At 47.9% G+C, this 24534-nt stretch overlaps 1 protein-coding gene across 2 annotated transcripts in view; it reads right to left on the bottom strand.

Annotated features, from left to right (window-relative positions):
- Nucleotides 1-5862: 5862 nt before the first annotated feature.
- LOC109866154 (rho-associated protein kinase 2-like) overlaps nucleotides 5863-24534 on the bottom strand; it is a 74206-nt gene continuing 55534 nt past the window's right edge. For both annotated transcript variants that reach the window (XM_020454717.2, XM_031800832.1), the window contains one exon: nucleotides 5863-6392. In XM_020454717.2, the coding sequence (XP_020310306.2) occupies nucleotides 6380-6392 (13 nt within the window). In that variant the 3' untranslated portion in view covers nucleotides 5863-6379. The remainder of the gene's footprint in view (nucleotides 6393-24534) is intronic.

Genomic DNA, 24534 nt, shown 5'->3' with positions numbered 1-24534 from the left:
TGGTGAGGTTTATGACCCCCATAAATACCTTTCCCCCTTTCCTCTCTCTACTCTACAGATAGGACTCTTGGAAAGCCCTTTGTTAACATAGAGAGAGTCTGGTAACATCAAAAGGTTGGGAAAGGGAACCATATTTCGGTAAACCAACCAGTTGAAAATATCTGTTGGAACTTAAAGAATATGATGTCACGTCAGTTGTCGTCTGAGACATTATTACTGATGATAGGATGACAAACTGTATCTTGGAAAGTCTACACATACTAGTTATCAGATTCACATGGAATTGTTGTGCAATGTAAATGTTTAAATATGAAACTATTTGTGAAAAGATTCAATGAAATTTTAGCTTCTAAATTAGAGAATTGTATCATAAGTGAACTATGCTCACTCAGTGGCCCCGCCCAAGTGAACGCTATTCAAATGTAATTTACCACCTTCACGAGTGCAGTCTCAGTGCTATGATGTGCTATAGTATTTTGTATACATTATTTGTCTTCAGGATGGGAGTGAGTTGCTGTGCAGCAGATTTTTCTCAAATGTTTGAGAGGAATGAGAGATGCGATATAGGCAAATATTATTATTTTATTTTTCCCGGGTCAAGGTTTGACCTTTTTCAAGAGAGGCTGTTAGTGAGTTTGGTACACATCCTGAGGATAGGGAGATATTTAATATGTAGGAGGGCCAAGCACAGGAATGAGCTATTTCAGTAGTTTAGTTGGACTAGGGTCCAGTATGCAGCTTGAAGTTTTAGAGACCATGACTATTTTCATGAATGTGTCGAGAGACACGGTTAAAAAACTTGAGTGTCTCCATTGATCCTAGGTCCTGGCAGTTCTGTACAGACTCAGGACAACTGAGCTTTGGAGGAGTCCGTAATTTGCTTTCTAATGATCAATCTTTTCGTCAAAGAAGAAGTTCATGAATTCTTCACTGCTGAAGTGAAAGCCATCCTCTCTTGGGGAATGCTGCAGTTTAATTAGCTTTGTGACAGTATCATTTTTTTGGGGGGGATTGTTCTTATTCTCCTCAATTAGGTTGCAAAATAGGACGATTGAGCAGCAATGTGGGCTCTTCAATACTGCACGGTACTACCTTTCCACTGCTTTTAAATCCATAGGGGGGAGTGAACAGGTGTATACTTCAGGATTAAGGGTAGGGAATCTGACCACATGTCTGGCACTAGAACAGTGTGCCTCTTCCATTGGTTCTTCGGTATTGTGGGGTCTGAATACTTAAAGCGGAGATTCGCAAAAGGTGAAAGAGCGACACTGGTCGCCCCAGGTACATTTGTTATTGTTTTTGAAACGGTGCAGAGGAGCATCCTGTATTGTGGTATTTTTTTTGATTGTCATAGAACAGTATGTACCATCGCGCATGCAATGATGTCAGAGGGGAAAAAATGTGTTTGCTGTTTTAAGTTATGCTTTGTATATATCGCAAACAGAAGTGGGACTTTCACTGCTACGGATTTCAGCTTTAAAGGGATAGTTCACCCTTTCGTAATTTATTACAGTAATGGAGGTATGACTAGCTGTCACGTTCTGACCCTAGTATTTGTGTTATTTTTTTGTTTGTATTGGTCAGGATGTGAGTTGGGTGGGCATTCTATGTTTTGTGTTTCTAGGTTGGTTTTCTGTGTTCGGCCTAGTATGGTTCTCAATCAGAGGCAGGTGTCGTTAGTTGTCTCTGATTGAGAATCATACTTAGGTAGCCTGGGTTTCACTGTGTGTTTGTGGGTGATTGTTTCCGTGTTTGTGTTTTACACCACACGGTACTGTTTTTGATTTCGTTATTCACGTTACGTTTATTGTTTTTGTATGGAGTGTTCAATTTATGTGTTTAAATAAACAACCATGGACACTTACCACGCCGCATATTGGTCCTCCGATCCTTATCGCCTCTCCTCTTCAGACGAAGAGGAGGAAAACCATTACACTAGCTAGGTTTCCATCCAATTGGTGACAGATTTTCATGCAAATATTCTACAATCTGCATAAAGAAAATATGCACATTTTCCCACCAACAAATTGCAGATGCAAATCAGTGCATGACATAGTGCACATAAAATGGACTTTTTTGTTTACATGGACCGAATGTAAATCTAAAGGTCAATGTGTTTCCATCGCATTTTCAACTCTACTGATATTTTTGTCACAAAAACTGTTGTGCTAAATAGTAAATGTGCCTACTCTGGTCTTGGTACGTGCTCTCTAGCCAACAGCTGGCAGATACAGTGGGGTTAGGCTGTGCTGTTAGGCTAGTCTACATGAGGAGATTGGCAGTTATGGAAACGTGATGACTGACTGTTTGGAAGGTTCGTTTTCACACTCAAATCATGTTTCAGAGAAGATGTTCAATACAATCATGACGACAGACATAAGGTCAGTATCTACTGCCTGCTTTGTAGAAACGTGATCTTAGTTCATAAAGATGTGCTAGAGTATTAATTAGAGAGCTCATCTCATACCTTTGTTCAAGCATGCTTTGGACCAAGTGCATCCTCTAACCAACAATGTATTTTTCTGATCTATGCAATAGACATAGAAGATAAGTTTCAGCGGTTATAAACATTAGGAAATGAGCTCATACTGTGATCAGTTAGTAACGCTTGGTTCTTTAATTCGTTCAGTTCTTACCCGGTTTGCGGTCTTGTCATCGCTCAATGGATTTGTGCTGGCCATGATATTCCACTACAGAAGAGGTGTCAAAAAGGTGGAATGAGCTTTGGAGAGGAGAGTCAGTCACCTGGGTCATGTTCTTTAGACACCAAATGACAGAGAACGGAATGAAACATGGAGGGACTAACTGTACTTGTCCAATAAGAAACGCTCATCTTAATTTGGAAAATGTTTAAAAAAATGTTTTTTGTTGCCTGCCCTGATGAGTATGTCCCTGACTTGTGAAACCACTAACAGAGTCTTATCCACTGGTATTTTGTCTTAATAACACATTTTGGTCCCAGAAAACAGATAGAGTGTCTTAACGGAAAAGTGTCTTAACTTTTCCAAAGCAAAATGATAAGCAAATGCACAATAAATAAATATTCTCTGTTGATGTCTTATAGAGTACAGTATAATTTTTTTAAAGCTATGTAGTGGACAGGCAGTCATATGGTACAATACAAAATTATATTGATACAGTTCTCTCTGAGGGTCACCATAGTTTACAGAAGCCTGTGAACTGAGGAGCGAGAAGCTCCGGGGTGAAGTTTCTGCTAGTGACAGATCTAGGATCAGCTTTCCCTCCCTCCCATAATCCTTTATTGGGGGAAATGCATCTAGGGACAACTTTACTCTACATCATGGTTTACCTTATTTTGTCATAAAGACAAACACTTTAGCCTGGACCCAGATGTTTGTGCGGTCTTGTTCCTATTGTCGTTGTTGTTGGCAAGACAGCACAATCAGACCTGGGATCAGGCTACAACACACTTACTGATTTGAATGAAGCAATGCATCCATCTGAATATCAATTGTGGACTGACCCCAGATTTCAATCTCGCCCATTTTTTTCTTCATACATAGCCCATCTTGTAACATTACAGGGAAATACAATTGTCACATATCTTTATGTAGCAATACACTCTCACAAACATACTTAATACAACACCATCTACAATAATATAGTTTCTGAGGATCACCCAGGCATGTAAAGACCATAGAATTAAAATGAATAGAACGGATTCCCCCATTCAGGTCTATTAAGCAATAATGTTTGGCGGCCATTCATTCTATTTCTATGTTAAAGACGGGTAGATATACACTGAATGTACAAAACACAAGGACTACCTCTTTCCATGACATAGACTGACCAGGTGAAATCTATGATCCCTTATTGATTGTCACCTGTTAAATCCACTTCAATCAGTGTAGATGAAAGGGAAGAGACTGGTTAAAGAAGGATTTCTGAGCATTGAGACAATTGAGACGTGTGCTATTCAGAAGGTGAATGAGAGAGACAAAAGATTTCAGTGCCTTTGGACAGGGTATGGTAGTAGATGCTAGGTGCACCGGTTTGAGTGTGTCAAGAACTGAAAGAGGACAAAAATAGGCATACACGAATTCAGCTTACTGCAGTGGCCTTCCCAGTCACCAGATCTCAATCCAACTGAGCATCTGTGGAATGAGATGAAACAAGCTATTCAGAGTAGAGATCCACTACCAGCCAACTTGACACAACTGTGTGAAGCATTGGAGTCAACATGGACAGCATCCCTGTGGAACGCTTGACACTTTGTAGAGAGCATGCCTCATCGAATTGAAGCTGTTCTGATGGCAAAAGGGGGCGCAACTCAATATTAGGAAGGTGTCCTTAATGTTTTGTACACTCAGTGTATGTCATTTATAAAAATAAGGCAGTTCTAGAGCGACCTGCAAAGTATTTGATTCCATGAAGTCATGAAATAGATATTTGCTATGACATGAATACTGTATAAAGCCTGGTCACAGATCTGTTTGTGCCATTGGTGTAACAATGACACAGCAATGGACAGCACAAAGAGATCTGGGGCCAGAACACTGTATAAGGCAAAATGTGAAACCATTTGGTTTACTGAGACGGATGTGAGTCAGACTGCAGTGCTTACATACAGTGCTCTCGGAAAGTATTCAGACCCCTTGACTTTTTCCACATTTTGTTACGATACCAGCTTTATTCTAAAATGTATTAAATTGTTTTTTTTCCCTCATCAACACACAATACCCCATAATGACAAAGCAAAAACAGGTATAGAAATGTTTGCTAATTTGTAAAAAAATAAATCACATTTACATAAGAATTCAGACCCTTTAGTCAGTACTTTGTTGAAGCCCCTTTGGCAGGGATTACAGCATCAGGTCATCTTGTGTATGATGCTACAAGCTTGGCACACCTGTATTTGGGGAGTTTCTCCCATTCTTCTCTGCAGATCCTCTCAAACTCTGTCAGGTATTTTCAAGTCTCTCCAGAGATGTTCTATCGTGTTCAAGTCCAGGTTCTGGCTGGGCCACTCAAGGATATTCATAAACTTGCTTCGAAACCACTCCTGCGTTGTCTTGGCTGTGTGCTTAGGGTCATTGTCCTGTTGGAAGGTGAATCTTCGCCCCAGTCTGACGTCCTAAGCAATCTGGAACAGGTTTTCATCAAGGATCTCTGTACTTTGATCTGTTAATCTTTTCCACGATCCTGACTAGTCTCTAATTCCCTGTCGCTGAAAAACATCCCCGCAGCATGATGCTGCCACCACAATGCTTCACCGTAGGGATGGTGCCAGGTTTCCTCCAGACATGACGCTTGGCATTCAGATCAAAAAGTTCAATCTTGGTTTCATCAGACAAGAAAATCTTGTTTCTCATGGTCTGAGAATGCTTTATGTGCTTTTTGGCAAACTCCTAGCAGGCTATCATGAGCTTTTTACTAAGGGGTGGCTTCCATCTGGCCACTCTACCATGAAGGACTAATTGGTGGAGGGCTGCAGAGATGGTTGTCCTTCTGGAAATGTCTCCCATCTCCACAGAGGAACTCTGGAGCTCTGTCAGAGTGACCATCGGTTTCTTGGTCACCTACCTGACCAAGGCCCTTCTCCCCCGATTGTTCAGTTTGGCTGGGCTGCTAGGTCTAGGAAGAGTCTTGCTGGTTTCAAACTTCTTCCATTTAAGAAGGGAGGCCACTGTGTTCTTGGGGACCTTCAATGCCGCAGAAATGTTTTCGTACCCTTCCCCAGATCTATGCCTCGACTCAATCCTGTCTCAGAGATCTACAGACAATTCCTTCGACCTCGCAGCTTGAATTTTACTCGGACATGCACTGTCAACTGTGGGACCTTATATAGACAGGTGTGTGCCTTACCAAATCATGTCCAATCAATTGAATTTACCACAGGTGGATTCCAATCAAGTTGTAGAAACATCAAGGATGATTAATGGAAACAGGATGCACCTGAGCTCAATTTCAAATCTCATTGCAAAGGGTCTAAATATTTATGTAATTAAGGTTGCTGTTTTTTATCTTTAATACATTTTCAAAAATGTATAAAAACCTGTTTTTGCTTCATCATTCTGGGGTGTAAATTGTGTGTAAATTGCTGAGGTTTTTTATTTATTTAATCCATTTTAGAATAAGGCTGTAACGTAAATGTGGAAAAAGTCAAGGGTCTGAGTACTTTCCGAAGGGACTGTAAATGCAACATTAACCTTTACCCTCTTCCCAAAAAAGATTGGTAAGGCGTTTTGAAGTCTTTGGGTGTGTCTCAAATGGCACCCTATTCCCTATAGAGTGTACTACTTTTGACCAGAGCCATAGGGTGCCATTTGTGAACAAGGCAAGTAGATGTGTGTTCCATTGTGTGTCCAGGCTCCAGTCAAAGTCCACATGATGTGAGAGGATACACCAAACCATTGTATTATAGAGGTAAGCTGTGAAGAGAGAGGAGAAAAATAAGTACAAATGAATAATGGCATTTTGCTAGATTAAGTCAATTTATTCAATGTATTAAGTCAATTTATTGTGCGGGCGCACAAACACACACAAACTCACAAGAACAGCCCGGATGTGGGATGGAAATGATTAAGTTTGTGCTTTTCTAATAACCAATTTGTGTTCATGCAAGTGACTGATTGAACGAATCCTCACAAACAGTATCTGCAATTTAGCAGTATGCCCAGAACCTTGTTTTGAGAAAGATATCTCAGTTTTAAGGTCTCAGCTTAGAGAGAAGAAGCCTCGTGAGGTATTGGTCTGTCACATGCATGACCCAGTATTGGTCGGTCACATGAATGAAGCAAAACATCAATGATCAATAAGATAAATCATGCAATGTATATAAGAGAACTAACGGGACTGCCCTGGGTGGAGCTCCTGATCGACATGTGTACTTGGTGCATTGAGTTGGTTGGAACCTCTCCAGCGCACTGATAATAAACAATGATTTATTTAAGATTGACTTTGAGTGTAGAATTTCCACGACAAGGGACTGCCATCAGAAAGGTCAAAGCTCTAAACAACAAAACCACTAATGGCAATCAATTATGTACGCCCCTATTGAAATCACACAAAACATGCATCATATTATGAGTAGACACTTTTTTCTCCAAAGTGTCTTACAGTACAGTGAATGCATACACCTCTCCCCCCCCCTCCATGTTGACTCCAATGCTTCCCACAGTTGTGTCAAGTTGGCTGGTAGTGGATCTCTACTCTGAATAGCTTGTTTCATCTCATTCCACAGATGCTCAGTTGGATTGAGCAGCGCCTCTTCAACCTCAGGAGGCTGAAGAAATTCGGCTTGTCACCAAAAGCACTCACAAACTTCTACAGATGCACAATCGAGAGCATCCTGTCGGGCTGTATCACAGCCTGGTACGGCAACTGCTCCCCCCACAACCGTAAGGCTCTCCAGAGGGTAGTGAGGTCTGCACAATGCATCACCGGGGGCAAACTACCTGCCCTCCAGGACACCTACACCACCCGATGTTACAGGAAGGCCATAAAGATCATCAAGGACAACAACCACCCGAGCCACTGCCTGTTCACCCCGCTATCATCCAGAAGGCGAGGTCAGTACAGGTGCATCAAAGCTGGGACCGCGAGACCGAAAACAGCTTCTATCTCAAGGCCATCAGACTGTTAAACAGCCACCACTAACATTGAGTGGCTGCTGTCAACACACTGACTCAACTCCTGCCACTTTAATCATGGGAATTGATGGGAATTGATGTAAAATATATCACACTTTAAACAATGCTACCTAATATAATGTTTACATACCCTACATTATTCATCTCATATGTATACGTATATACTGTACTCTATATCATCTACTGCATCCTTATGTAATACATGTATCACTAGCCACTTTAACTATGCCACTTTGGTAACATACTCATCTCATATGTATATACTGTACTCGATACCATCTACTGCATCTTACCTATGCCGCTCTGTACCATCACTCATTAATATATCTTTATGTACATATTCTTTATCCCCTTACACTTGTGTCTATAAGGTAGTAGTTTTGGAATTGTTAGCTAGATTACTTGTTGGTCATTACTGCATTGTCGGCACAAGCATTTCGCTACACTCACATTAATCTGCTAACCATGTGTATGTGACAAATCAAATTAGATTTGATCTTTGAGGATGCCATGTACACTTTGTTGTCTACTCTCTCTCCCTCTCCCTCTCTCCCTCTCTCCCTCTCTCCCTCTCTCCCCCTCCCTCCCTCCCTCCCTCCCTCCCTCCCTCCCTCCCTCTCTCTCCCCCCTCCCTCCCCCCTCCCTCCCTCCCTCCCTCCCTCCCTCCCCCCTCTCTTTGTTGTAATTCTAATATTGCAATGTTTTACAGGCTACTAAGAGTGGCCAACCTTCCTCCAGGAGAGCCTTAAAGGGGCAGTGGCTAAAAAAAGTTAAATGTCAAGCCCTGAATAGTGTTGAGCTGAAAGCAGAACTGAGAAAACATCTGCCAACTAAGTAAACTCAATGGAGAATCTCCAATGAAAGTGGATTTAAATCCAGGACTAGGCTTAACCTGTTTCCGGGAAACCACCCCATAGGGTTATGTGACCTAGTTTGGGATAAGTATTGTCCATATTAAACTTAAGTAGCACCAAGAACATTATGCCAAGATTGCAGATTAGTTCCTAAAATAAGTTAGCTAAGTTACTTATTGACTCATGAACTGATATGGAGCTGAGCGAGATAGCTCTGGTCTGAAAGAAAAGTATAATCATCATGTGATTACTATGGAGAGTTCCCAGCATGAATATGCTGACAAGTGCACTCCTACACTACACATTAAAAATAAACAAGATAAAGATGAGATAGATGAACAATGAACATGGTTGAGATTAGGGATGGATACCAAAACTCGATATGAAACGGTTCTGCTTTTGGTACTGGAGAAAGTAAGAAAATACATTTCCTATTTATTATTGCTACATAAAAGTTATCTTGCACATTTGATCTCACCAACTGTTTCCAATTTGCAATAAAATGAAAACATTTGTCTATGATGCATTTAGGCTATTCCCAATCCAGAAGAGATGTCTCTGGCGCTACAGCACACACAGCACCCTGCTCTTAATTAGTGACCATGGCTGAGAGGACTAAACGTTCAAAAGTTTGGTTACACTTCACCAGAGTCAATGCTGACAGTGATCGTTGCCACAAGTGCAACAAGACTTTTGCTTGTAAGGGCGGAAACACGAGCAATCTGTCCAAACATCTATCGAAAGTGCATCATGTACAGGCAGAGAAATGCAGTTTTCGACTGCCTAGCTCGTAGTTAATCTCTCGTTGTCCGATCTACGTTAGGTATGTATGCTAGCAGCCTGGAGCCCACACACGGAATTAACTAAATTATGCGAACATGGGTTCATGATCATTAGCCAGCTGATTGTTCATAAATTCAATAACCCATTTAAATGAACCAACCCACTCCTCCCTCTAATACTGCTGGTCCAAGGCAAAGACAAGCCCAAAGCCCCTTCACGCTGGCAGCTAGTGGGAGGATGACTGAGGAGAGGGTGAATGAGTGCCACCTAGCCTTAACCAAGTTCATAGTGAAAGGCCTACACCCCTTTGCAACAGTGGAGTCCAAGGGCTTTAGGGAACAGTCTGTCAGTCTATATTGAGTTGTATTAATGTTTAGGATATAGTAGTATAAAAGGGTTGTACGGTAGTCCCATCACTCCACCATACACAACACAATATTTCTATAATGATAATTCAACACATGAAAACGCTCTTTTTGTTTTACTGTAGGGAGATGAGCAAGGCACTCAACCCCAAATATACCCCTCCCTCCAGGAGATACCTCAGTGAAACATTAATTCTGACCTGGTATGGTGTAGAAAAGGCCAATGTGATCACTGAGCAGAAGGATGTGCGAAAGCTGGCCATCACATCAGACGGCTAGACCAGCCTCTGTCAGGACAACTATCTCTCTGTCACTGTGCACTACACAAGGGTAGTGTAAAACAGGTGGTCCTCCACACCAGGGCAGTGTACAACAGAAGGTCCTCCACACCAGGACAGTGTACAACTGAAGGTCCTCCACACCAGGGCAGTGTACAACAGAAGGTCCTCCACACCAGGGCAGTGTAAAACAGAAGGTCCTCCACACCAGGACAGTGTACAACAGAAGGTCCTCCAGACGAGGACAGTGTACAACAGAAGGTCCTCCACACCAGGACAGTGTAAAACAGAAGGTCCTCCACACCAGGGCAGTGTACAACAGAAGGTCCTCCACACCAGGGCAGTGTACAACAGAAGGTCCTCCACACCAGGACAGTGTACAACAGAAGGTCCTCCACACCAGGGCAGTGTACAACAGAAGGTCCCCCACACCAGGACAGTGTAAAACAGAAGGTCCTCCACACGAGGACAGTGTAAAACAGAAGGTCCTCCACACCAGGACAGTGTACAACAGAAGGTCCTCCACACCAGGGCAGTGTAAAACAGAAGGTCCTCCACACCAGGACAGTGTAAAACAGAAGGTCCTCCACACCAGGGCAGTGTACAACAGAAGGTCCCCACACCAGGGCAGTGTAAAACAGAAGGTCCTCCACATCAGGACAGTGTACAACAGAAGGTCCCCCACACCAGGACAGTGTAAAATATAAGGTCCTCCACACCAGGACAGTGTAAAACAGAAGGTCCTCCACACCAGGACAGTGTAAAACAGAAGGTCCTCCACACCAGGACAGTGTAAAACAGAAGGTCCTCCACACCAGGACAGTGTAAAACAGAAGGTCCTCCACACCAGGACAGTGTAAAACAGGTGGTCCTCCACACCAGGGCAGTGTACAACAGAAGGTCCTCCACACCAGGACAGTGTACAACAGGTGGTCCTCCACACCAGGACAGTGTAAAACAGAAGGTCCTCCACACCAGGACAGTGTAAAACAGAAGGTCCTCCACACCAGGGCAGTGTACAACAGAAGGTCCCCACACCAGGGCAGTGTAAAACAGAAGGTCCTCCACATCAGGACAGTGTACAACAGAAGGTCCCCCACACCAGGACAGTGTAAAACAGAAGGTCTTCCACCCCAGGACAGTGTAAAACAGAAGGTCCTCCACACCAGGAGAGTGTACAACAGAAGGTCCTCCACACCAGGACAGTGTACAACAGAAGGTCCTCCACACCAGGGCAGTGTACAACAGAAGGTCCTCCACACCAGAGCAGTGTAAAACAGAAGGTCCTCCACACTAGGGCAGTGTAAAACAGAAGGTCCTCCACACCAGGGCAGTGTACAACAGAAGGTCCTCCACACCAGGACAGTGTAAAATATAAGGTCCTCCACACCAGGACAGTGTAAAACAGAAGGTCCTCCACACCAGGACAGTGTAAAACAGAAGATCCTCCACACCAGGACAGTGTAAAACAGAAGGTCCTCCACACCAGGACAGTGTAAAACAGAAGGTCCTCCACACCAGGACAGTGTAAAACAGGTGGTCCTCCACACCAGGGCAGTGTAAAACAGAAGGTCCTCCACACCAGGGCAGTGTACAACAGAAGGTCCTCCACACCAGGACAGTGTAAAACAGAAGGTCCTCCACACCAGGACAGTGTAAAACAGAAGGTCCTCCACACCAGGACAGTGTAAAACAGAAGGTCCTCCACACCAGGACAGTGTACAACAGAAGGTCCTCCACACCAGGGCAGTGTAAAACAGAAGGTCCTCCACACCAGGGCAGTGTAAAATAGAAGGTCCTCCACACCAGGGCAGTGTAAAACAGAAGGTCCTCCACACCAGGACAGTGTAAAACAGAAGGTCCTCCACACCAGGACAGTGTAAAACAGGTGGTCCTCCACACCAGGGCAGTGTACAACAGAAGGTCCTCCACACCAGGACAGTGTACAACAGGTGGTCCTCCACACCAGGACAGTGTAAAACAGAAGGTCCTCCACACCAGGGCAGTGTACAACAGAAGGTCCTCCACACCAGGACAGTGTACAACAGGTGGTCCTCCACACCAGGACAGTGTAAAACAGAAGGTCCTCCACACCAGGACAGTGTAAAACAGAAGGTCCTCCACACCAGGGCAGTGTACAACAGAAGGTCCCCACACCAGGGCAGTGTAAAACAGAAGGTCCTCCACATCAGGACAGTGTACAACAGAAGGTCCCCCACACCAGGACAGTGTAAAACAGAAGGTCTTCCACCCCAGGACAGTGTAAAACAGAAGGTCCTCCACACCAGGAGAGTGTACAACAGAAGGTCCTCCACACCAGGACAGTGTAAAACAGAAGGTCCTCCACACCAGGGCAGTGTACAACAGAAGGTCCTCCACACCAGAGCAGTGTAAAACAGAAGGTCCTCCACACTAGGGCAGTGTAAAACAGAAGGTCCTCCACACCAGGACAGTGTAAAACAGAAGGTCCTCCACACCAGGACAGTGTAAAACAGAAGGTCCTCCACACCAGGACAGTGTAAAACAGAAGGTCCTCCACACCAGGACAGTGTAAAACAGGTGGTCCTCCACACCAGGGCAGTGTACAACAGAAGGTCCTCCACACCAGGACAGTGTACAACAGGTGGTCCTCCACACCAGGACAGTGTAAAACAGAAGGTCCTCCACACCAGGACAGTGTAAAATAGAAGGTCCTCCACACCAGGGCAGTGTACAACAGAAGGTCCCCACACCAGGGCAGTGTAAAACAGAAGGTCCTCCACATCAGGACAGTGTACAACAGAAGGTCCCCCACACCAGGACAGTGTAAAACAGAAGGTCTTCCACCCCAGGACAGTGTAAAACAGAAGGTCCTCCACACCAGGAGAGTGTACAACAGAAGGTCCTCCACACCAGAGCAGTGTAAAACAGAAGGTCCTCCACACTAGGGCAGTGTAAAACAGAAGGTCCTCCACACCAGGGCAGTGTACAACAGAAGGTCCTCCACACCAGGACAGTGTAAAATATAAGGTCCTCCACACCAGGACAGTGTAAAACAGAAGGTCCTCCACACCAGGACAGTGTAAAACAGAAGATCCTCCACACCAGGACAGTGTAAAACAGAAGGTCCTCCACACCAGGACAGTGTAAAACAGAAGGTCCTCCACACCAGGACAGTGTAAAACAGGTGGTCCTCCACACCAGGACAGTGTAAAACAGGTGGTCCTCCACACCAGGGCAGTGTAAAACAGAAGGTCCTCCACACCAGGACAGTGTAAAACAGAAGGTCCTCCACACCAGGACAGTGTAAAACAGAAGGTCCTCCACACCAGGACAGTGTAAAACAGAAGGTCCTCCACACCAGGACAGTGTAAAACAGAAGGTCCTCCACACCAGGACAGTGTAAAACAGAAGTTCCTCCACACCAGGGCAGTGTACAACAGAAGGTCCTCCACACCAGGACAGTGTAAAACAGAAGGTCCTCCACACCAGGACAATGTACAACAGAAGGTCCTCCGCACCAGGACAGTGTACAACAGAAGGTCCTCCACACCAGGGCAGTGTAAAACAGAAGGTCCTCCACACCAGGGCAGTGTAAAACAGAAGGTCCTCCACACCAGGGCAGTGTAAAACAGAAGGTCCTCCACACCAGGACAGTGTAAAACAGAAGGTCCTCCACACCAGGACAGTGTAAAACAGGTGGTCCTCCACACCAGGGCAGTGTACAACAGAAGGTCCTCCACACCAGGACAGTGTACAACAGGTGGTCCTCCACACCAGGACAGTGTAAAACAGAAGGTCCTCCACACCAGGACAGTGTAAAACAGAAGGTCCTCCACACCCAGGGCAGTGTACAACAGAAGGTTCCCACACCGGGCAGTGTAAAACAGAAGGTCCTCCACATCAGGACAGTGTACAACAGAAGGTCCCCCACACCAGGACCGTGTAAATATAAGGTCCTCCACACCAGGACAGTTGTAAACAGAAGGTCCTCCACACCAGGACAGTGTAAAACAGAAGGTCCTCCACACCAGGACAGTGTAAAACCAGAAGGTCCTCCACACCAGGACAGTGTAAACAGAAGGTCCTCCACACCCAGGACAGTGTAAAACAGGTGGTCCTCCACACCAGGGCAGTGTAAAACAGAAGGTCCTCCCACACCAGGGCAGTGTACAACAGAAGGTCCTCCACACCAGGACAGTTGTAAACCAGAAGGTCCTCCACACCAGGACAGTGTAAAACAGAAGGTCATCCACACAGGACAGTGTAAAACAGAAGGTCCTCCACATCAGGACAGTGTAAAACAGAAGGTCCTCCACACCAGGACAGTGTGAAAACAGAAGTCCTCCACACCAGGACAGTGTAAAACAGAAGGTCCTCCACACCAGGACAGTGTTAAAACAGGCTGGTCTCCTACCACCAGGTCCTCCACACCAGGACAGTGTAAACAGAAGGTCCTCCACACCAGGCAGTGTAAAACAGAAGGTCTCCACACCAGGGCAGTGTACAACAGAAGGTCCTCCACACCAGGACAGTGGTAAAACAGAAGGTCCTCCACACCAGGACAGTGTAAAACAGAAGGTCCTCCACACCAGGGACAGTGTAAAACAGAAGGTCCTCCACACCAGGACAGTGTAAAACAGAAGGTCCTCCACACCAGGACAGTGTAAAACAGAAGGTCCTCCACACCAGGACAGTGTTAAACAGAAGGTCCTCCACACCAGGACAGTGTAAAAACAGGTGGTCCCTCCACACCAGGACAGTGTAAAACAGTGGTCCTCCACACCAGGGCAGTGTAAAACAGAAGGTCCTCCACACGCAGGACAGTGTACAACAGAAGGTCCTCCACACAGGGCAGTGTAAACAGAAGGTCATCCACACCAGGGACAGTGTACAACAGAAGGTCCTCCACACCAGGACAGCTGTACAACAGAAGGTCCTCCACACCAGGACAGTGTAATACAGGAAGGTCCCTCCACACCAGGACAGTGTAAACGGGTGGTCCTCCACACCAGGTAGTGTACAACAGAAGGTCCTCCACACCAGGACAGTGTACAAACAGAAGGTCCTCCACACCAGGACAGTGTAAAACAGAAGGTCCTCCACACAGGGCAGTGTACAACAGAAGGTCCCCACACCAGGGCAGTGTAAACAGAAGGTCCTCCACATCAGGACAGTGTACAACAGAAGGTCCTCCACACCAGGGCAGGTGTACAACAGAAGGTCCCCCACACCAGGACAGTGTAAAACAGAAGGTCCTCCACACCAGGGACAGTGTAACACAGAAGGTCCTCCACACCAGGACAGTGTACAACAGAAGGTCCTCCACACCAGGGCAGTGTAAAACAGAAGGTCCTCCACACCAGGACAGTGTACAACAGAAGGTCCTCCACACCAGAGCAGTGTAAAACAGAAGGTCCTCCACACCAGGACAGTGTACAACAGAAGGTCCTCCACACCAGGGGCAGTGTACAAACAGAAGGTCCTCCACACCAGGACAGTGTAAAACAGAAGGTCCTCCACACCAGGGCAGTGTACAACAGAAGGTCCTCCACACCAGGACAGTGTACAACAGAAGGTCCTCCACACCAGGGCAGTGTAAAACAGTAGGTCCTCCACACCAGGACAGTGTACAACAGAAGGTCCTCCACACCAGGACAGTGTAAACAGAAGGTCCTCCACACCAGGACAGTGTAAAACAGAAGGTCCTCCACACCAGGACAGTGTAAAACAGAAGTGTCCTCCACACCAGGGCAGTGTAACAGAAGGTCCTCCACACCAGGACAGTGTACAACAGAATGGTCCTCCACACCAGGGACAGTGTATAAACAGAAGGTCCTCCACACCAAGACAGTGTACAACAGAAGGTTCCTCCACACCAGGGCAGTGTACAACAGAAGGTCCTCCCACCAGGTCCCAGGACAGTGTAAAACAGAAGGTCCTCCACACCAGGACAGTGTAAAACAGAAGGTCCTCCACACCAGGGCAGTGTACAACAGATGGTCCTCCACACCAGGACAGTGTACAACAGAAGGTCCTCCACACCAGGACAGTGTACAACAGAAGGTCCTCCACACCAGGGCAGTGTAAAACAGAAGGTCCTCCACACCAGGACAGTGTAAAACAGAAGGTCCTCCACACCAGGACAGTGTACAACAGAAGGTCCTCCACACCAGGACAGTGTAAAACAGAAGGTCCTCCACACCAGGACAGTGTACAACAGAAGGTCCTCCACACCAGGACAGTGTACAACAGAAGGTCCTCCACATCAGGACAGTGTACAACAGAAGGTCCCCCACACCAGGACAGTGTAAAACAGAAGGTCTTCCACCCCAGGACAGTGTAAAACAGAAGGTCCTCCACACCAGGAGAGTGTACAACAGAAGGTCCTCCACACCAGGACAGTGTAAAACAGAAGGTCCTCCACACCAGGGCAGTGTACAACAGAAGGTCCTCCACACCAGAGCAGTGTAAAACAGAAGGTCCTCCACACTAGGGCAGTGTAAAACAGAAGGTCCTCCACACCAGGACAGTGTAAAACAGAAGGTCCTCCACACCAGGACAGTGTAAAACAGAAGGTCCTCCACACCAGGACAGTGTAAAACAGAAGGTCCTCCACACCAGGACAGTGTAAAACAGGTGGTCCTCCACACCAGGGCAGTGTACAACAGAAGGTCCTCCACACCAGGACAGTGTACAACAGGTGGTCCTCCACACCAGGACAGTGTAAAACAGAAGGTCCTCCACACCAGGACAGTGTAAAACAGAAGGTCCTCCACACCAGGGCAGCGTACAACAGAAGGTCCCCACACCAGGGCAGTGTAAAACAGAAGGTCCTCCACATCAGGACAGTGTACAACAGAAGGTCCCCCACACCAGGACAGTGTAAAACAGAAGGTCTTCCACCCCAGGACAGTGTAAAACAGAAGGTCCTCCACACCAGGAGAGTGTACAACAGAAGGTCCTCCACACCAGGACAGTGTAAAACAGAAGGTCCTCCACACCAGGGCAGTGTACAACAGAAGGTCCTCCACACCAGAGCAGTGTAAAACAGAAGGTCCTCCACACTAGGGCAGTGTAAAACAGAAGGTCCTCCACACCAGGGCAGTGTACAACAGAAGGTCCTCCACACCAGGACAGTGTAAAATATAAGGTCCTCCACACCAGGACAGTGTAAAACAGAAGGTCCTCCACACCAGGACAGTGTAAAACAGAAGATCCTCCACACCAGGACAGTGTAAAACAGAAGGTCCTCCACACCAGGACAGTGTAAAACAGAAGGTCCTCCACACCAGGACAGTGTAAAACAGGTGGTCCTCCACACCAGGGCAGTGTAAAACAGAAGGTCCTCCACACCAGGGCAGTGTACAACAGAAGGTCCTCCACACCAGGACAGTGTAAAACAGAAGGTCCTCCACACCAGGACAGTGTAAACAGAAGGTCCTCCACACCAGGACAGTGTAAAACAGAAGGTCCTCCACACCAGGACAGTGTAAAACAGAAGGTCCTCCACACCAGGACAGTGTAAAACAGAAGGTCCTCCACACCAGGACAGTGTAAAACAGAAGGTCCTCCACACCAGGACAGTGTAAAACAGGTGGTCCTCCACACCAGGACAGTGTAAAACAGGTGGTCCTCCACACCAGGGCAGTGTAAAACAGAAGGTCCTCCACACCAGGACAGTGTACAACAGAAGGTCCTCCACACCAGGGCAGTGTAAAACAGAAGGTCATCCACACCAGGACAGTGTACAACAGAAGGTCCTCCACACCAGGACAGTGTAATACAGAAGGTCCTCCACACCAGGACAGTGTAAAACAGGTGGTCCTCCACACCAGGGTAGTGTACAACAGAAGGTCCTCCACACCAGGACAGTGTAAAACAGAAGGTCCTCCACACCAGGACAGTGTAAAACAGAAGGTCCTCCACACCAGGGCAGTGTACAACAGAAGGTCCCCCACACCAGGGCAGTGTAAAACAGAAGGTCCTCCACATCAGGACAGTGTACAACAGAAGGTCCTCCACACCAGGGCAGTGTACAACAGAAGGTCCCCCACACCAGGACAGTGTAAAACAGAAGGTCCTCCACACCAGGACAGTGTAACACAGAAGGTCCTCCACACCAGGACAGTGTACAACAGAAGGTCCTCCACACCAGGGCAGTGTAAAACAGAAGGTCATCCACACCAGGGCAGTGTACAACAGAAGGTCCTCCACACCAGAGCAGTGTAAAACAGAAGGTCCTCCACACCAGGGCAGTGTAAAACAGAAGGTCCTCCACACCAGGGCAGTGTACAACAGAAGGTCCTCCACACCAGGACAGTGTAAAACAGAAGGTCCTCCACACCAGGACAGTGTACAACAGAAGGTCCTCCACACCAGGACAGTGTACAACAGAAGGTCCTCCACACCAGGGCAGTGTAAAACAGAAGGTCCTCCACACCAGGACAGTGTACAACAGAAGGTCCTCCACACCAGGGCAGTGTAAAACAGAAGGTCCTCCACACCAGGACAGTGTAAAACAGAAGGTCCTCCACACCAGGACAGTGTAAAACAGGTGGTCCTCCACACCAGGGCAGTGTACAACAGAAGGTCCTCCACACCAGGACAGTGTACAACAGGTGGTCCTCCACACCAGGACAGTGTAAAACAGAAGGTCCTCCACACCAAGACAGTGTACAACAGAAGGTCCTCCACACCAGGGCAGTGTAAAACAGAAGGTCCTCCACACCAGGGCAGTGTAAAGCAGAATGTCCTCCACACCAGGACAGTGTAAAACAGAAGGTCCTCCACACCAGGACAGTGTACAACAGAAGGTTCTCCACACCAGGGCAGTGTACAACAGAAGGTCCTCCACACCAGGACAGTGTACAACAGAAGGTCCTCCACACCAGGGCAGTGTACAACAGAAGGTCCTCCACACCAGGACAGTGTAAAACAGAAGGTCCTCCACACCAGGACAGTGTAAAACAGAAGGTCCTCCACACCAGGGCAGTGTACAACAGATGGTCCTCCACACCAGGACAGTGTACAACAGAAGGTCCTCCACACCAGGACAGTGTACAACAGAAGGTCCTCCACACCAGGGCAGTGTAAAACAGAAGGTCCTCCACACCAGGACAGTGTAAAACAGAAGGTCCTCCACACCAGGACAGTGTACAACAGAAGGTCCTCCACACCAGGACAGTGTAAAACAGAAGGTCCTCCACACCAGGACAGTGTACAACAGAAGGTCCTCCACACCAGGACAGTGTACAACAGAAGGTCCTCCACATCAGGACAGTGTACAACAGAAGGTCCCCCACACCAGGACAGTGTAAAACAGAAGGTCTTCCACCCCAGGACAGTGTAAAACAGAAGGTCCTCCACACCAGGAGAGTGTACAACAGAAGGTCCTCCACACCAGGACAGTGTAAAACAGAAGGTCCTCCACACCAGGGCAGTGTACAACAGAAGGTCCTCCACACCAGAGCAGTGTAAAACAGAAGGTCCTCCACACTAGGGCAGTGTAAAACAGAAGGTCCTCCACACCAGGACAGTGTAAAACAGAAGGTCCTCCACACCAGGACAGTGTAAAACAGAAGGTCCTCCACACCAGGACAGTGTAAAACAGAAGGTCCTCCACACCAGGACAGTGTAAAACAGGTGGTCCTCCACACCAGGGCAGTGTACAACAGAAGGTCCTCCACACCAGGACAGTGTACAACAGGTGGTCCTCCACACCAGGACAGTGTAAAACAGAAGGTCCTCCACACCAGGACAGTGTAAAACAGAAGGTCCTCCACACCAGGGCAGCGTACAACAGAAGGTCCCCACACCAGGGCAGTGTAAAACAGAAGGTCCTCCACATCAGGACAGTGTACAACAGAAGGTCCCCCACACCAGGACAGTGTAAAACAGAAGGTCTTCCACCCCAGGACAGTGTAAAACAGAAGGTCCTCCACACCAGGAGAGTGTACAACAGAAGGTCCTCCACACCAGGACAGTGTAAAACAGAAGGTCCTCCACACCAGGGCAGTGTACAACAGAAGGTCCTCCACACCAGAGCAGTGTAAAACAGAAGGTCCTCCACACTAGGGCAGTGTAAAACAGAAGGTCCTCCACACCAGGGCAGTGTACAACAGAAGGTCCTCCACACCAGGACAGTGTAAAATATAAGGTCCTCCACACCAGGACAGTGTAAAACAGAAGGTCCTCCACACCAGGACAGTGTAAAACAGAAGATCCTCCACACCAGGACAGTGTAAAACAGAAGGTCCTCCACACCAGGACAGTGTAAAACAGAAGGTCCTCCACACCAGGACAGTGTAAAACAGGTGGTCCTCCACACCAGGGCAGTGTAAAACAGAAGGTCCTCCACACCAGGGCAGTGTACAACAGAAGGTCCTCCACACCAGGACAGTGTAAAACAGAAGGTCCTCCACACCAGGACAGTGTAAAACAGAAGGTCCTCCACACCAGGACAGTGTAAAACAGAAGGTCCTCCACACCAGGACAGTGTAAAACAGAAGGTCCTCCACACCAGGACAGTGTAAAACAGGTGGTCCTCCACACCAGGGCAGTGTACAACAGAAGGTCCTCCACACCAGGACAGTGTACAACAGGTGGTCCTCCACACCAGGACAGTGTAAAACAGAAGGTCCTCCACACCAGGACAGTGTAAAACAGAAGGTCCTCCACACCAGGGCAGTGTACAACAGAAGGTCCCCACACCAGGGCAGTGTAAAACAGAAGGTCCTCCACATCAGGACAGTGTACAACAGAAGGTCCCCCACACCAGGACAGTGTAAAATATAAGGTCCTCCACACCAGGACAGTGTAAAACAGAAGGTCCTCCACACCAGGACAGTGTAAAACAGAAGGTCCTCCACACCAGGACAGTGTAAAACAGAAGGTCCTCCACACCAGGACAGTGTAAAACAGAAGGTCCTCCACACCAGGACAGTGTAAAACAGGTGGTCCTCCACACCAGGGCAGTGTACAACAGAAGGTCCTCCACACCAGGGCAGTGTACAACAGAAGGTCCTCCACACCAGGACAGTGTAAAACAGAAGGTCCTCCACACCAGGACAGTGTAAAACAGAAGGTCCTCCACACCAGGACAGTGTAAAACAGAAGGTCCTCCACACCAGGACAGTGTAAAACAGAAGGTCCTCCACACCAGGACAGTGTAAAACAGGTGGTCCTCCACACCAGGGCAGTGTAAAACAGAAGGTCCTCCACACCAGGGCAGTGTACAACAGAAGGTCCTCCACACCAGGACAGTGTAAAACAGAAGGTCCTCCACACCAGGACAGTGTAAAACAGAAGGTCCTCCACACCAGGACAGTGTAAAACAGAAGGTCCTCCACACCAGGACAGTGTAAAACAGAAGGTCCTCCACACCAGGACAGTGTAAAACAGAAGGTCCTCCACACCAGGACAGTGTAAAACAGAAGGTCCTCCACACCAGGACAGTGTAAAACAGGTGGTCCTCCACACCAGGACAGTGTAAAACAGGTGGTCCTCCACACCAGGGCAGTGTAAAACAGAAGGTCCTCCACACCAGGACAGTGTACAACAGAAGGTCCTCCACACCAGGGCAGTGTAAAACAGAAGGTCATCCACACCAGGACAGTGTACAACAGAAGGTCCTCCACACCAGGACAGTGTAATACAGAAGGTCCTCCACACCAGGACAGTGTAAAACAGGTGGTCCTCCACACCAGGGTAGTGTACAACAGAAGGTCCTCCACACCAGGACAGTGTAAAACAGAAGGTCCTCCACACCAGGACAGTGTAAAACAGAAGGTCCTCCACACCAGGGCAGTGTACAACAGAAGGTCCCCCACACCAGGGCAGTGTAAAACAGAAGGTCCTCCACATCAGGACAGTGTACAACAGAAGGTCCTCCACACCAGGGCAGTGTACAACAGAAGGTCCCCCACACCAGGACAGTGTAAAACAGAAGGTCCTCCACACCAGGACAGTGTAACACAGAAGGTCCTCCACACCAGGACAGTGTACAACAGAAGGTCCTCCACACCAGGGCAGTGTAAAACAGAAGGTCATCCACACCAGGGCAGTGTACAACAGAAGGTCCTCCACACCAGAGCAGTGTAAAACAGAAGGTCCTCCACACCAGGGCAGTGTAAAACAGAAGGTCCTCCACACCAGGGCAGTGTACAACAGAAGGTCCTCCACACCAGGACAGTGTAAAACAGAAGGTCCTCCACACCAGGACAGTGTACAACAGAAGGTCCTCCACACCAGGACAGTGTACAACAGAAGGTCCTCCACACCAGGGCAGTGTAAAACAGAAGGTCCTCCACACCAGGACAGTGTACAACAGAAGGTCCTCCACACCAGGGCAGTGTAAAACAGAAGGTCCTCCACACCAGGACAGTGTAAAACAGAAGGTCCTCCACACCAGGGCAGTGTAAAACAGGTGGTCCTCCACACCAGGGCAGTGTACAACAGAAGGTCCTCCACACCAGGACAGTGTACAACAGGTGGTCCTCCACACCAGGACAGTGTAAAACAGAAGGTCCTCCACACCAAGACAGTGTACAACAGAAGGTCCTCCACACCAGGGCAGTGTAAAACAGAAGGTCCTCCACACCAGGGCAGTGTAAAGCAGAATGTCCTCCACACCAGGACAGTGTAAAACAGAAGGTCCTCCACACCAGGACAGTGTACAACAGAAGGTTCTCCACACCAGGGCAGTGTACAACAGAAGGTCCTCCACACCAGGACAGTGTACAACAGAAGGTCCTCCACACCAGGGCAGTGTACAACAGAAGGTCCTCCACACCAGGACAGTGTAAAACAGAAGGTCCTCCACACCAGGACAGTGTAAAACAGAAGGTCCTCCACACCAGGGCAGTGTACAACAGATGGTCCTCCACACCAGGACAGTGTACAACAGAAGGTCCTCCACACCAGGACAGTGTACAACAGAAGGTCCTCCACACCAGGGCAGTGTAAAACAGAAGGTCCTCCACACCAGGACAGTGTAAAACAGAAGGTCCTCCACACCAGGACAGTGTACAACAGAAGGTCCTCCACACCAGGACAGTGTAAAACAGAAGGTCCTCCACACCAGGACAGTGTACAACAGAAGGTCCTCCACACCAGGACAGTGTACAACAGAAGGTCCTCCACACCAGGACAGTGTACAACATAAGGTCCTCCACACCAGGACAGTGTACAACAGAAGGTCCTCCACACCAGGACAGTGTACAACAGAAGGTCCTCCACACCAGGACAGTGTACAACATAAGGTCCTCCACACCAGGACAGTGTACAACAGAAGGTCCTCCACACCAGGACAGTGTAAAACAGAAGGTCCTCCACACCAGGGCAGTGTACAACAGAAGGTCATCCACACCAGGGCAGTGTACAACAGAAGGTCCTCCACACCAGGACAGTGTACAACAGAAGGTCCTCCACACCAGGACAGTGTACAACAGAAGGTCCTCCACACCAGGGCAGTGTAAAGCAGAATGTCCTCCACACCAGGGCAGTGTACAACAGAAGGTCCTCCACACCAGAGCAGTGTAAAACAGAAGGTCCTCCACACCAGGGCAGTGTAAAACAGAAGGTCCTCCACACCAGGGCAGTGTACAACAGAAGGTCCTCCACACCAGGACAGTGTAAAACAGAAGGTCCTCCACACCAGGACAGTGTACAACAGAAGGTCCTCCACACCAGGACAGTGTACAACAGAAGGTCCTCCACACCAGGGCAGTGTAAAACAGAAGGTCCTCCACACCAGGGCAGTGTAAAACAGAAGGTCCTCCACACCAGGACAGTGTAAAACAGAAGGTCCTCCACACCAGGGCTGTGTAAAACAGAAGGTCCTCCACACCAGGACAGTGTAAAACAGAAGGGTTCCACACCAGGACAGTGTAAAACAGGTGGTCCTCCACACCAGGGCAGTGTACAACAGAAGGTCCTCCACACCAGGGCAGTGTAAAGCAGAATGTCCTCCACACCAGGACAGTGTAAAACAGAAGGTCATCCACACCAGGACAGTGTACAACAGAAGGTTCTCCACACCAGGGCAGTGTACAACAGAAGGTCCTCTACACCAGGACAGTGTACAACAGAAGGTCCTCCACACCAGGGCAGTGTACAACAGAAGGTCCTCCACACCAGGACAGTGTAAAACAGAAGGTCCTCCACACCAGGACAGTGTAAAACAGAAGGTCCTCCACACCAGGGCAGTGTACAACAGAAGGTCCTCCACACCAGGACAGTGTACAACAGAAGGTCCTCCACACCAGGACAGTGTACAACAGAAGGTCCTCCACACCAGGGCAGTGTAAAACAGAAGGTCCTCCACACCAGGACAGTGTAAAACAGAAGGTCCTCCACACCAGGACAGTGTACAACAGAAGGTCCTCCACACCAGGACAATGTACAACAGAAAGTCCTCCACACCAGGACAGTGTACAACAGAAGGTCCTCCACACCAGGACAGTGTACAACAGAAGGTCCTCCACACCAGGGCAGTGTAAAACAGAAGGTCCTTCACACCAGGACAGTGTACAACAGGTGGTCCTCCACACCAGGACAGTGTAAAACAGAAGGTCCTCCACACCAGGGCAGTGTACAACAGAAGGTCCCCCACACCAGGGCAGTGTACAACAGAAGGTTCTCCACACCAGGGCAGTGTACA

The sequence above is a fragment of the Oncorhynchus kisutch genome, linkage group LG21 (genome assembly GCF_002021735.2).
Source record: "Oncorhynchus kisutch isolate 150728-3 linkage group LG21, Okis_V2, whole genome shotgun sequence".
Lineage (NCBI taxonomy): Eukaryota > Metazoa > Chordata > Actinopteri > Salmoniformes > Salmonidae > Oncorhynchus > Oncorhynchus kisutch.
The sequence above is the reverse complement of the archived record's forward strand: the minus strand, read 5'-3'. Positions and strand labels throughout refer to the sequence as shown.